Below are 15206 nucleotides of genomic sequence, written 5' to 3'. Positions count from 1 at the left end.
AGATTCAGGTACCACCCAGCTTACTAGCAGAGCACCCACAGCCACCCATAGCCAGCTGCATGGGTTCCTACTGGTGGTGCACATTTGCATATGCATTGATGCACATAACAAAATTTATTCTGCACATGGATGGAAAAATTAGGGAGAACAATGCTTGAGGCCTTAAGCAAAGACCTAATTTAGACTTTCGGAGCAGGTTGTAGAGTGGTCTCCAAATGTCTGAGATTTTTAGAGACATCAGTGGGAGTGGGACTTGGCTCATAAAGAAGAGATTATTTATCTGCAAGAGAAAGTGCAGTGATGGAATGTGAAAATCGATCTTGACCTCTGTATTATTGCACAAGTTTCCCAGAGTTACAGATTCAATAAAGAACAGTTTTTCATTATTGTAACTTCATGAGATTGTGTATCTCAAAAGAGCTAAAAAGAGAATGAACCAAAATTATCAAAAGAAACCTGTTCATGCTGCCTGAACCTCTAAAGTCAAGAAAAATTTCAGATATAAACATTAGCAGGCGCTAGAAAAAAAATAATCAGGAAAGTACAAGTCCTCTTTAGAATAGCAAAGAAAATTCTCAAATTCATTCATTAATTAATATGAAATCATTCAGGGCAGGTTTTGAAAAGCAGCTATATTTATATTGCTTAGATGTCTATTTAATTCCATATAAAAATGAGAGAATGAAACACAAAGGTAATATAATATATACATGCAAAATAGAGGGTGTGACATTGGATGCTGAGTTCAGGACCTCTTTTAAATCAGAGCGTTAGCTTTTATGATTTTAGCATTTGTAAATATTTATGTTAAAATATCATAAAGAATGATGTCACACCACTATTAAAAAAGCCAAGGAATTTTTTTTTCTCGAAAGAGGCTGACTGAATTTGCAGATTCAGGGAATAAATATTAAGTTTTCTTCTGACAAATTTCACTTTCATTATTAAATGTTAGAAGCTGAAAATTGAACTATAACAAAGCAGCAGTTCTGGGAAAATGCAAGGAATGTTTCCTAAAAGCACATACTGTAAGTATGCTAAAGAAAAGCAATGCATTAATAATAAGCTGATTGGAAGAAATACCTATTACAGAGCACGCTGATATGATAGAAAATGTGTGTACACTGTGCCATCTAGTGTTTGTAAGAGCCAGTGCCAGTACATTGTCTGGAGAACATACTGTAGTGTATATGATGCATTTCTTAAAATATAACTGTGGCATTCTTCTGGATTTAATTGGTATGCATCTATAGTTGGCTCTTACATACAAACAAAATTATTGACTTTTTCCTTTGTTTTATCCTTCAAATTATTGTGAACCCTATTTGCAAACAGTAATGTTCATTATTATTATAATTTCCATATTAAATATGACCAGGAAACATATGAAGATTTTCTTCTACAAGCCTGTACTACAAATTGAGCCTGTGCTCTCGGAGTCAAGCTGAATTATTCTTATTGTACACAGCACCACCTCTCAAACAGTTTCTGTAGTTCTTCACTTGTGCTTCTGCCACCCCATGGTCTGCAATTTATGATAATCCAGTGAGACAATAATCAATTGGTGACTGCCTTGACATAACCATGTCTATGATGCACAATATAAAGTAATACAGATTAAAGACATACATGTTGACCACGGGGTGCTTGACCATGGGGTGCTCTTCCAGGAAGGACTGCTTGGCAGAGATGGAGTTCACCTTTCCAGGAGCGGGAAGGCCTTGTTTGGACACAGACTGGCTAACCTTGTGAGGAGGGCTTTAAACTAGGTTCGACGGGGACAGGTGAGCAAAGCCCACAGGTAAGTGCTGAATGTGCGGGACTGGGAGATGGGTTGGAAATGGGGGGGACTACGGCCTATAATGGCAAGGAGAAAGGAGGGTCAGGGCACAACAGGGAGGCAAGATCAAATCAGTATCTTAGCTGCCTATATACAAATGTGAGAAGTATGGGTAATAAGCAGGAAGAAATAGAATTGCTAACAAATAAATACAACTATGATATCATTGGTATTACAGAAACCTGGTGGGATGGGACGCATGATTGGAATGTTGGTATGGAAGGATACGGCTTGCTCAGGAAGGACAGACAGGGAAAAAAGGGAGGAGGGGTTGCCTTGTATATTAAAAATGTACACACTTGGACTGAAGTGGAGATGAACGTAGGAGATAGCTGTGTAGAGAGTCTCTGGGTTAAGCTAAAAGGGGTAAAAAATGAGGGTGATGTCATGCTAGGAGTCTACTACAGGCCACCTAGCCAGGTGGAAGAGGTGGATGAGGCCTTTTTTAAACAATTAACAAAACTATCCAAAGCCCAAGATTTGGTGGTGATGGGGAACTTCAACTATCCAGACATATATTGGGAAACTAACACAGCAGGGCACAGGCTATCCAATAAGTTTCTGGACTGCATTGGAGACAACTTTCTGTTTCAGAAGGTTGAAAAAGCTACCTGAGGAGAAGCTGTTCTGGATTTGATTTTAACAAATAGGGAGGAACTAGTTGAGAACTTGAAAGTGGAAGAAAGTATGGGGGACAGTGATCATGAAATAATAGAGTTCATGATCTTAATGAAAGGTAGAAGGGAGACCAGCACAATTGAGGTAATGGATTTCAGGAAGGCAGATTTTGATAAGCTCAGAGAACTTGTAGGTAAGGTCCCATGGGAAGCAACCTGAAGGGAAAAACAACTGAGGAGAGTTGGAAGTATTTCAAAGGGACGTTGTTAAGGGCCCAAAAGCAAACCATTCCGCTGTGTAGGAAAGATAGAAAATATGGCAAAAGACCAGCTTGGCTTAACAAGGAGATCTTGCATGATCTCAAAATAAAAAGGGAGTCTGGAATGTTAACCCCAAAGTTGCCAATGTTGCTAACATCCAAGTATGCAAACATACTTGATCTTTTGTAAATCAGGCTAGCCCTTGCCCGAGATTGAACACAACCTGCCTTCTAATTCCCATCCCATCCTTTGACAACAACCACTTTAGAGAAAGGGTCAGTGTACCCCCTTTAATATCTATAAGTGTTTTTTAACTTCTTACGTGTATTATTGTGACATCATTACATACTATTAGTAAAAGGAGCAAAATCGTGGTGGAGCTTCAGTCATTACCATCCAAATTGCTAGGGGATCCTCATGTAACTGAAACAACCCACAACCCATATCATAGCACACATTCTAGTTGCCAATTGTATGCAGGGCAATACAATAATTTAATTAACAATTTAGTATCACTTCATATTCAGGTAGGATTTTCTTACTACTTGTGGTCCGTTTATAGCTCTAGCATTTCTTATAAAAGAAAAAGCAGAAATAAAAAAAGACCTTTTTTATTGCTTTATCACTTTGCATCATTTCTCCAACACACATACCACACTTTTTTTTCCATCCTTGGTCAGTGATATGAGAATTATTCCTTTTGTAACTTATTTCTTTGTAATTTCTTACAGAATAAAAGTAAGCAATCTACCAAGCCATAGAAATGAAACTATTTATAATACAGAAAGATATATTTTCAGCAGGTGGTAGGATATTAACATGCAATACACTATAAAGATATACTTGCAACATCATTTTCTTAACTAAATTTCAAATTTGTAACAAAATAGTTTGTAGATTTTTTTATCTTCAAAATATTGGCCTGCTCCGCAATGAACAAACAATCCTGCAGAATATTATCAGCTTTTAATACAAAATCAATAATTAAAGTCATCAGAAAGCCAGGTTAGAATGCAACATTTTCCTTGCTAAAGGGAAAAGTAAGATATACTCCATGATTATCAAAGATCCATTTCTTTTCCAGTATATTTCACTGGAAAACAAATTATTGGTATTACAAATATGGCTGTTTTCATGTAACTTTCTAGGGAAAAAATGTGATAAGAGTCCTGATATTTGTTTTCATACATAATTAGGCTTGGAAGCGGGGGGGGGGGGGGGGGGGAGGTGGACAATGTGATGCTCTAAATATAGTCTCATTAGGCCATTTGAGCTGCTCAGGATCAACAAAGTATAGGATCAGCCTAGCCATTCTCTGTGTTTCTCTACCATATCCCCTATTCCTTCCATACTTGGTTAATCTGATTTCCCACATACTTAGGATTTGAGTGGTGAATGTGGCTTATTAATTGTAACTGTAAATGTAATTACCATTCACTCATTTTTATTTCCTTATTTGTTTTATATTATCATGTTGTTTATATTCTAATAAGAGTTAAAAAGTATACACATAACTTCCTTATTCCACATCTTATCTTTGATCTGTATCTAGTGAGCCATTTGCTATTATTAATATGGTGAGTATGCTTCACTGTTATTTAGAATCTGGTGGAGTAATTCTTCAAAATGTTTGATATGTTTAATCAATTTATCAGAGCAAATATGGATTGCAATTTTCACTTCCAGGGGATTTTAATGTTATTTATCCTGAAAGTTCTCAAAATGATTGTGCAAAATCTTTGAAAAATATCCACATGTGTTTAGATCAGTTTTCTGTCATCTTGGATGTTTATTGGCATGTCAATATTTATTTTATATGTGTAGTTTAATAATTTCATAAACCATTCTATAGCTCAATTTATGAAAATATAGTCCCATGCAGTACATTCATTATCAGGTCAGTGAGTGACACTTGATAAAATAATTAACAAAATGTAATGGACAGTATCTTAAAGAAAAATGGTCTTTCTGATTTAATCTTGACATGAATATGAGCCACAAAAAATAATCTGTTTTCAGGTTCAGAATCCCTCAAAATTTAGGGCTATTTCGATTAGAAGTTTGTTTTCCAGTTCGTGACCATTTCTAATTCAAATACATTAAGTATTGCACATACTAACAGCTGTGATTCAGTCTCTAAAGCTATATCTACACTATGGGATAAGTTTGAATTAAGATACGCAATTCCAGCTACATTAATTAGCTTAAATCACATTTTGGCACCATCCACACAGCAGTATGACAATGGGAGCAAACTCTCCCTTTGACTTCCTTTACTCCTCATCGGACCAGGACGACCGTTGCTGACGGGAGTTCCCTCTTAGTTTGAATTAGAGTGTCTTCACTAGACCTGCTAATTCACACTCTGGAAGATCGACTGTGGTAGCTTTTATCTTCTCTGTGACGTAGACAAGCCCTAAGTGATTGTGTTCTATGCATATTCAAAAAATGTGGTAACATTGTGGTTTTTTTCTCTCCTAGGAGACACTGTATATTTTTCTTCACATGAGGCTCAATTTGAAATATTTGGATAAAATGAGATGCTTGAGGAAACGATCAGCAGTATCATTCTTAGGAGTGCTTGTCATTTGCCTGCTGTTCATGAACTTATACATTGAAGATGGTTATGTCTTGGTAAGTTCCTTAGGTGGAGGGGAAGGGGTCATGGAACAAGCGTAGAGTACATGGTACCACAAGTACTTAGGCAAGTTAGAAACTGCTGGAAGTCAAAATGACAGCTGCAACTCTCTTGGTTTAGTGAGCTGTTCATAGTAGAGTCTCCTCAAAATGTTTCATATTATATAAATATGAGAAGGTGCATTAAAATCTTGAGGTTTTCTTCCTATAGAAGTAACATATCACAGTATGTCCCAATATAGGCTTAAGGAACACTGCAGATATTATAACATAAGAACAGCCATACTGGGTCAGACCAAAGGTCCATCTAACCCAGTATCCTGTCTTCCAACAGTTGTGAATGCCTGATGCCCCAGAGGTAGCGAACAGAACAGGTAATCATCATGTGATCCCTCTCCTGTCATCTATTTCCAGACTCTGACAAACAGAGACTAGGGATACCATTCCTACCCATTCTGGCTAATAGCCATCGATGGACCTAACCTCAATGAATTTATCTAGTTCTTCTTTGAGCCCTGTTAAAGTCAGGTATTTAGTAAGTTATCAAGTAAGGTATCTAGCACACTGTGGAGCCATACTTCTTGAATATTCTCCATTTTAGTTACACAATTATCCCCATTTTGCATGTAATTTGATTCCCCTCATTTTGATTACTGAAAATTGTTTACTTCTGAGATAATCATGTGAGCTAAAAACCCCAGGCTCAGTCCTTGCTGACAATGACACACCCAGGCACGTGGCATTACAATTAATATGACAGAAGACTCAACAGGAATTAATCCCACATCATCTTAATTTTCTTTCATGAATATTTATTTTTCTGTCTAATTCTAAGTGTCTGTCTTGCCATGTGTCCTATGTTTGGGCTTTGGCACGTGAAAAGGTATGATTGGAAGCTCAAAATTTTCATGGTACCTATTGTAAACATATGATTTATGGGTAGGATTTTTTAAAGCACCTGAGTTAGCTGCTTCAATCACTAAACTAGTGATAATGAGCCATACAATGTCAAATGTACGCTAAATTGAAATAGTGATTTTAAAAAAAGTTAACAGGTAGTATTGTTATATTATCAGGGCTAGCCAAGCCTTTTTCAAGTAATCCAAAAGAGAATCCATGTTTTCTGCTTTACCACTTCACTTCTGATATATCACTTCCTCTAGTGACATTGTTTGCACTGAGGTTTTGTTCAGTATCTGATTTATTCATCATCTCCTGGTTGTGATAAAATTTGACCTGGCTTCTAGCATATTTTCTCCCACTGGCACTCTCCTTGATGCCTCTCATGCTTCTGCTAATTGCTTCAGATTCCCCCCAGATGCTTCTGAAAGTGCTTTTGTATTGTTGCTGAACCTGCTTCTTTTTTGGTTTGTTTTTTAAATCCTTTTCTGTCTAGTTCGCTGACTCTCTTGATGTCTTATTCTTAATTTGTCTTTTTTTTTAAAGAAACATTTACTTTCTTTCATTGTTTCTCACATCACAAATCTGACATGTCTCAGCTCATGTAGCTCCCAGCCAAGTCTTTTACATTCTGCTGACAGTTTTTCCATATCTCCTGATACCTTTATGGTCCATCAAACATTTTTCAAATGTGTAAGGCTTTTGGCTCTTTTCTTTTCTTTTCTTTTCTTTTCTTTTCTTTTCTTTTCTTTTCTTTTCTTTTCTTTTCTTTTCTTTTCTTTTCTTTTCTTTTCTTGATCTCTGATCAAGTTTGACAGCTCCTCTAGTCCAACTAATGTTTTCAAAGCTAAGGAAGAAGATCAGCAGTATAAATGTGAGAAGATTAGAAATAATATCTCGAAGAGCCTATTTGCAAGGGAAAAAAAGACATGTAGGGAACTGGAAACTCACAGCAAGGCTCATCCCGAGTCCATATGTGTGGAGTAGCACTTACTGAAGCTTTTCTGCTAGCCATTGCCTCTGGAAAGTCCCATCAATCATTCCCCACTCACCTTTCTCAGATATCCAGTCCAGTATAGGAATAAAGCTGTAATTCCCCTTCCTCCTCCCCACATCCAGTGTGAAGTTCTTAGCATTTTTCCTTTACTTGGATTGTGAAAAGATGGCTTACACATTTAAGTGCCAGAACAGTTAGTCCCAATGGGTGCGTCTACTCTGCAATTAAACATACATGTCTGGTCTATGTCACTGGACCCACATTCACAGGACTCTGGCTGAAGGATTGTAAAAGGATTGCAGCATAGATGTTCAGGAGACCCATGAGGGGCAAGGATCCCAGAACTGGCGCTCCAGCCTGAGCCCGAACATCTATATTGCAGTTGTAGTGTTCTGCACCCGGAGCCCAGTCAGGTAATACAGGCAGGGATGTTTAATTGCAGTTTAGACACAGACAGGGGTGTTTAATTGTAGTTAAGAGTGTAGGACAGTACCTGGGGCTATAAAGTGCTAGACAGTTAATAAGAAAGGAGGAGCAGGAGGAGTAGGGAGTCCCCTGGGATGGGAAATAGTGGGAAACTGCTGGGGAGAAAGCCTGGAGGGGAGGAGCGGTATTCAACTAAATAAAGCAAGAAAGAACCCTGCAGGAAGGACTGAAAGAGGCAAAGGGGAATATCACCTTGGAGTTTGTGAGCCAATGGAAAAGCTGGGTCTGTGTTAGTGTTTGCAAAACAAAGCCATGCTTAAGAAGAGAAGCTTGGAATGGCATTGTGTCCCCGTAGGCTAAAGACAAACCAGTGACTTACCTAGACAGTTTTTTTTAAGTGTGAAAAATATGGATATTGGAGCTTTACCAATTTGGTTTGGAATCTCTTGTATGTCTTCAGTAGCATCCACTCACTACCGCTGCGCAAAAGTGTTGACTGTCCTGTGATTGTTGGAGTGGGCACTGAAATCTCCATTTCATCACGGGAGCCCACTGGGGAATAGTGCAGCAAAGACAACTTTGCTAAAAGCAGCCTGAGTGGTACGATGGCAGTTCGCGTATGTGATGTGCAGTGCTGATGCACATTGGCAGGGGAATGTGGGGATGCTGAAATTGCTCCATGTGCCCTGATGCTGATCAATGGGTCCCAGAAACTTCCATGAACACTGAATTCACCTTAGCTGGATTTCAGAATGTGCATGGCTCAGTGCTGACTTTAAGCATTTACTATAGGTTGCAAGTGCTAGGGAGAAGGGACTGTATCTTTCGATTTCTATAGTAAATGTGAGTACCCTTTGGGGCACTATGAAAGTAACAGCAATATTGCATATGGGGATGGATCCTCTGAGGAGCAAAGTGTCTCTTGAGAGGTAATTAACCCCCTCAGTTTCCAGAAATGGTACGGGAATCTCACAAGGTCAAACAAATGTAGCACAAAATGTGTATGTTCCTGCCTGCCTGATTGCCTGCTTCTTCCCCCTACACTTACTTTCTTCTCTGGGTAAATACTTAATGACAAAATACAAGAGCCATCTCAGAAAATCAGGAAACTGAGTAACCAGAGGGGCTAGTGGATCAGCTGTATGAGTATCCATGAGTCCATTGACTTACATTCTCAACTGGAAAAATGATAAGCATAAAGCTTTGTTTCATAACTTATCAGTAAATGCAAGGTAGCCAAGCAGCATTAGAAAGAAATTACCCCGGGAGACCTTGCAGAACAAGAGAGCATAGCAGTTCAGGTAGCTGCATCTGGATTTTAGCCAATAGAACTTGAATCAACTAATAAATGGATTATTTATTTCTTCTATAAAAGAAAAATAGAGAACTTAACATGAACCTAAAATAGGTTTCTGGAAGTGTTTCTTACTGTTATAAAAGAAAAGACTTTATACATCCCCAATTTTGAACCTTTATAACATCAAAATACATGTTTCTTTTTGTCCTTTCCACTCTTGATAGCAGTATTATTGTGTATTGCATAGTGCTCTCTTTTAGTCAAAGCTCAGATCACTTGTGATGCATTAATGGAATGTATCACAGCACACATGTGAAACTGCCAAGTAATTTTCTTACTCCTCTCAGGTCCTACATCACTGAATAAGTGACAAGGAGTCCTGTGGCACCTTATAGGCTAACAGATTTATTGGAGATAAGCTTTCATGGGAAAAGACCCACTTGGTGCCACAGGACGCCTTGTCACTTTTGCAGATTCAGACTAACACGGTTTCCCCTCTGATACTTTACATCACTGAATGTGATCGAACTAAGATTCCTAACTGTAACATCATCTCCATGGCACCACAGCTTTAATGGAAAATTTTCTTCTTTGCTTAAACATTAAGAAGAGACAGTTGGTGCGTGTGGGGCACAGTGTATGCCATAGTGGTATGGAGAGCCTCCGCTCAAAGAGAAACGGGAGGGATGGGAAGAAGGTACGGCCATAATCTTACCTTACCCTGCCAAAAAAGCAGACTGACGCAGAGAAACACAGTGGATGAAAGCACCAGCATCCTTCACCATAGTACAGCATGTGTGCTTCCCCTGCACATCAAGGATCAGAGGAGGAGTGGGCCATATTCAGGAAAGTGCCAAAGTGAGTCTTGCTTTAGCTCTGAGAATATTATTTCATGTTTCACCTGCAGCAGTTTTTTAATCTCTCAAAAATGTGTTAAAAATTTCCCCACTGTACTGTCTAGGGGGAGTAAGTCTTACTTTGAATATAGCAGCATTTTTCTGATGATACTATAGTACTCTCAATTCTTCTAGACAGATAGATCTTCAATGTTTTTTTCCTCTCTTTCCCCATTACTCTCAATCTGAAACTATAGGACACATTTCTTGTAACCAACAACATATAATATTCAGATAATGGATTTTAAAAATAAGGTGAGATTTAAATGTTTTTTTTTCCAGAAAACTATGACAAAGATTATTCTTTGAAATGTGTCTGACCCTCTTGTCTCTTTGGCTGGCATTCATGAATTTATTTCTCTCCATGTATTCTTGCTCCTATGCTCGCTCTTCCTTTCTTTCTCCTTTCATCTTACTAGGAAGGGGACAAGCAATTAATCAGAGAAACAGCCACACACCAGCTTAATTCAGAACGCTACGTTCACACTTTTAAAGACTTGTCAAATTTCTCAGGATCTATAAATGTTTCCTATCGCTACTTAGCTGGCACACCTTTGCAAAGGAAAAGTAAGTAACCAGAATCTTCATTTAATTAAATGAAGTAAAATGTTACCTCAGATGTTTTCTTCAGAAATGGCTGAAATCATTTGAAATCATGAGTTATTTCATTTTAGAACTTTTCTGAAAAGTCTATTAACCCATGGTGAAATTCACAATGCTGCCTGTTCCATAGAATTCCCATGGTACTTTTGCACTGGGATGATATAGGGTAACAATGAAAGTACACACTTGGGTCTCCATGGATTGAAATGCTTAGAACCTTTGGGCCCTCACTTGTGTGGATCCTGTTGCTGAGAACAAACATGAATAGGGCATGCAGGTCATTCCATAAGCTGGGACATAGAGGGATGCAACCCCAGCACTATAGCCTACAAAGGTGGTTGATTTTCCTGCACTCAGGTAGGACTGTTTCAATTAGTCTGATTATTCTTGCTTTATGCAAATGATCCAATGAAAAATATTGCCTCACCCACCTCATGTCCTGGGTCTGGGTTGCAATGTAAATTTTAATTTAAATAAAGTTTGAGAAGTTAGGGGTTAGAAAGGCAGTGCTGACAATGGGGGTGTTTGTACTACAACTCCATTTGGAGTAGACAGCCTAGAAGAAAGCCACAGACCACCACGTTGGAACATGATTACAATATTTCGCCCATGTTCACATTTTTTGCAGCATTTTGCAAGTCAAAATATTTACAAAGAGTTTTGGTCAGCTAGAGTGGAAATGAAGCACTTTAGCTTTAACATGGTCTCATTTTTACATAAAACAGGGAAGGACAAACTGAATTTTTTAAAAGTGGCTCACAAGTCCAACAGAGATTGCATTCCATCCAACCATCTAGATTCTAATAATAGATTCGGAATACTTTTTCACGAATATTAGAAAGAATTAGGCCCATGCTGTATGCACGGGAAGTGCTATTTCCAAATACCGTAGAAGGTCATACACTTGAAAGTCAAATCTCACCCCAAAGATTTTAAATGGACTAAAAATTATTTATAGAACCACAAATTTTCAATGGTAAATTCTATTATATTTTAAGCAGAATCTGACTTACTTGTCTCAAATCTAGTACTTCTATTTCTCAAGAAAATAAAGGAATTTTGTAAATAGGAAAAATGAGAGAATTGGGAAACATTTTAAAACTGAAAAAACTAGAAGAAATCATCCATGAAGAGTTTAGAAGTCCGTAAAACTATGTATAAATGTAATTAAGCTTGTTACCATTAAAAAGTAAAAGCAAGGCAATTAATCTTTAACTCCTACTTTTGTGCTATTTTCATAGTGGCTTGAGCTAAAGAACAATTTGTGAGCCATAGCTTTTCAGTCCCATTTCTTTATAGAATTGACATTGTCTATATGTATTTCTTTTTTTCTAATAGGGATATATGCATACATCACTTTGGCTTTATTCCATTTCACAACACTTCTTGCAGTTAACAAACTAATGTTTAATTCAATAGTCTCCATATGTCAAATTGCTTGCCACACAATCCTTCTTTCGTGAAAAAGCAGAGAACAATCTTCTTTTTTTTCGTACAGCTTAATACATTTATATATCAAACATCTCAGACTTCATAATTCAGAAGGTTTATTTAATATACTGGAGGTCTGGAGGTTAACTTTCTTGCAATATGATTTTCCAAGTCTGATTCACTTTCAGTTAATCTTTGTGTCTGAATTTTCTTTTACACAGGGTATCTTACAATTGGACTAGCCTCAGTCAAACGGAAAAAGGGGAATTATTTGCTCGAGACGATCAAGTCCATATTTGAGCAGTCAAGTTATGAGGAACTGAAGGAAATTACGGTGGTGGTTCACCTAGCAGATTTTGACTCATCCTGGTGTGAAGGGATGGTCAAGGATATTTCACAGAAATTTGCCCATCACATCATTGCTGGCAGGTTAATGGTTATCCATGCCCCTGAGGAATACTATCCAGTACTAGATGGCCTTAAGAGAAATTATAATGACCCAGAAGACCGCGTGAAGTTCCGATCCAAACAAAATGTAGATTATGCTTTTTTGCTTAACTTTTGTGCTAATCTTTCTGATTATTATGTCATGCTAGAAGATGATGTTCGATGTTCTAAAAACTTCTTGTCTGCCGTTAAGAAAGTAATTACCTCGCGAGAAGGTTCCTATTGGGTGACTCTAGAGTTTTCCAAACTGGGCTATATTGGAAAGCTGTACCATTCCCATGACCTTCCACGCCTGGCTCATTTTTTGCTCATGTTTTACCAGGAAATGCCTTGTGATTGGCTGCTGATCCATTTCCGTGGGTTGTTAGCTCAGAAGGATGTAATCCGTTTTAAACCATCCCTGTTCCAGCACATGGGATACTATTCATCCTACAAAGGAGCTGAGAACAAGCTAAAAGATGATGACTTTGAAGAGGATTCATTTGATATCCCTGACAACCCACCTGCAAATCTTCATACAAACATGAATGTATTTGAAAGCTATGAAGCAAGCAAGGCTTACAGCAGCATTGATGAGTACTTCTGGGGCAAAGCTCCTTCTACTGGAGATCTCTATGTGATTGTATTTGAAAAGCCTATTAAAATCACTAAAATTAAAGTTATCACTGGAACAGAAGACCGACAGAATGACATCCTACATCACGGAGCCCTGGAAGTAGGGGAAAAAATTGTAGGGAGCAAAAAAGGGAGGCAGTGTACTACTTATTTGAGACTAGGGGAGTTCAAAAATGGAAATTTTGAAATGACAGATGTGGAGCACAAAGTTCTCTTTGATATTAACTGCATGAGAATACTTGTTACCAAAAGTCAAAAGGAATGGCTGATCATTAGGAGCATTAGCATTTGGACATCTCAGCAATCAAATCAATGAGACAAAATTACTGATGTCCTCCTTCTTTCATAGTAGAGTGAATGCCATCGGTTGGGTCCTAACTGGTGTCATTCCCTAAACAGACTGACTGGCTGACTTCCAATTACTTACTACTGACACTGGAAATCTGGGACTATTATAAAAAACAAGCAAAAGCAATTTATTTTTTACTCGTCCACCAGGCAATATACAAACACTAGTTTGTTGGAATGTTTGAATTTTATAGGAAATGTAAACAAGTTCTCATCCATCTCTTAAGATTCAGATACCTTATTCTTTTATTTTCATTTCTCCTTTGGGAAGAAGTGCTGTACTAAACAAAGCCAATGCTTTTTCCATTATTCAGAAGTTTCGTAGGCTTTGACTAGTATGTTGTCAAATGAAATTTGACTCTATCGTATCCACATATAAATTAATAATCAGATGGTAGTACATGTTTGTACAATAGTTGGTGCTGTATTTGTTTGAAAGACACTTGTGATAATGAAAGTTTGTTAATGGAGCTTGCAATTTCATTTGAGCACTGTAAGAAAACAGTGTGGTTAAACATTGCGACTTATTTTAAATGAAAATACATGTACAATTATAAATCTGACATAATAATACTGTAAAAATAGATAACTGCATCCACTATCCTGTCTCAGAAAATATGCTTTGTTCTTCTCCCAGAGTCCTGGCATTGAAGTGGGTCACTAGTTGTATTTTCTGTCAGTTGGGACACAACTCTGCAATCCTAGTTCAAGCACTTACACAGTCAAAGGGAGTTTTGGTTGAATAACAACTGCAGGATCAGCCCCTGAGCTTTAAGGATAAAATTATCCTCTTGGATTTGTCTGATTGTAGTTTTTATCTTTAATATTCTTTTCTTCCAGTACATTCAGCATTCCCAGTGATGTCAGTGGGGGGACCTGCACAAAGCTGAACGCTACTGTACAGTCTGGGAGAAAAAATTTGTACTCAGTGTTTAGATGTCCATCTCTTGTCTGATGCAAATTAAAGATCTCTAAGGTTCTGCAGTAGAGGCTTAAGGTGATAAATGATCCTCCCTGCTGATGTCTATGCAATAGAGCTGTGAGAAACATTTCATGCCATTTGCAAAAACAAGAATACTGATTTTGCTGAATATGTGGGAAGTAAATAATTTGTCAAGTTAGTTTTGAATTTTTTCAGATTTTTCAGTGCTGAATAAATTTGCTTAGGAGTCATCTTTTCACAGATGATGTGTTGGTACTACAGGTTGGACCTCTCTGATCCGGCACCCTCGGGACCTGACTGCTCCCGAATGAGGGGATTTGCTGAGGGTCCTTCCCCTACTAGTCTGTGCTGCCACTGGGTTAGGGTTCCAGCTTGCCTCCGCTGCTTCCACAGCCCCCCAGGACTATCTAAATGCTGCTGACTCTGCTGCTGCTGGGAAGGAGCACCATGGCTGGAGCTCTGCAACCAGGGCTGTGTCCAGACTCAGGGGTTTTTTCGAAAAAAGTAGCCTTTTTTCGAAAAAACTTCACCTGCGTCTAGACTGCAGCCGCGTTCTTTCGAAATTAAATCGAAAGAACGCGGCTTTTCTTTCGACGGCGGTAAACCTCATTGCACGAGGAAGAACGCCTTCTTTCGAAAGTTCCTCTTTCGAAAGAAGGCGTTCTTGAATGTAAATAGGGCTTCTTCGAAAGAGAGCATCCAGACTCACTGGGTGCTTTCTTTCGAAAAAGCAAGCCGCTTTTTCGAAAGTTCCGCGTGCAGTCTAGACGCTCTCTTTCGAAAGAGGCTCTTTCGAAAGATACTTTCGAAAGAGCCTCTTTCGAAAGAAGCCTGCAGTCTAGACATAGCCCAGGGCTTCACATCTGGGGCAGAGGAGCTTCGCAGCCACCTGACTCCACGACCAGGCCTGGAGTTGTGCAGCCAGGGCTGGGGCAGAGGGCCGAGGCC

At 38.4% G+C, this 15206-nt stretch overlaps 1 protein-coding gene across 1 annotated transcript; it reads left to right on the top strand.

Annotated features, from left to right (window-relative positions):
* Positions 1-1672: 1672 nt before the first annotated feature.
* Positions 1673-14608, top strand: MGAT4C (MGAT4 family member C). Its single transcript, XM_006114008.4, has 4 exons — positions 1673-1801; positions 5200-5352; positions 10291-10438; positions 12127-14608. The coding sequence occupies exons 2-4, from the start codon at positions 5224-5226 to the stop codon at positions 13281-13283; spliced, it is 1434 nt and encodes a 477-aa protein (XP_006114070.1). The 5' UTR covers positions 1673-1801; positions 5200-5223; the 3' UTR covers positions 13284-14608.
* The last annotated feature ends 598 nt before the right edge of the window (positions 14609-15206 follow it).

Source organism: Pelodiscus sinensis, chromosome 1 (assembly GCF_049634645.1).
Source record: "Pelodiscus sinensis isolate JC-2024 chromosome 1, ASM4963464v1, whole genome shotgun sequence".
In the NCBI taxonomy this organism is placed as follows: Eukaryota; Metazoa; Chordata; order Testudines; family Trionychidae; genus Pelodiscus; species Pelodiscus sinensis.
The sequence above is the reverse complement of the archived record's forward strand: the minus strand, read 5'-3'. Positions and strand labels throughout refer to the sequence as shown.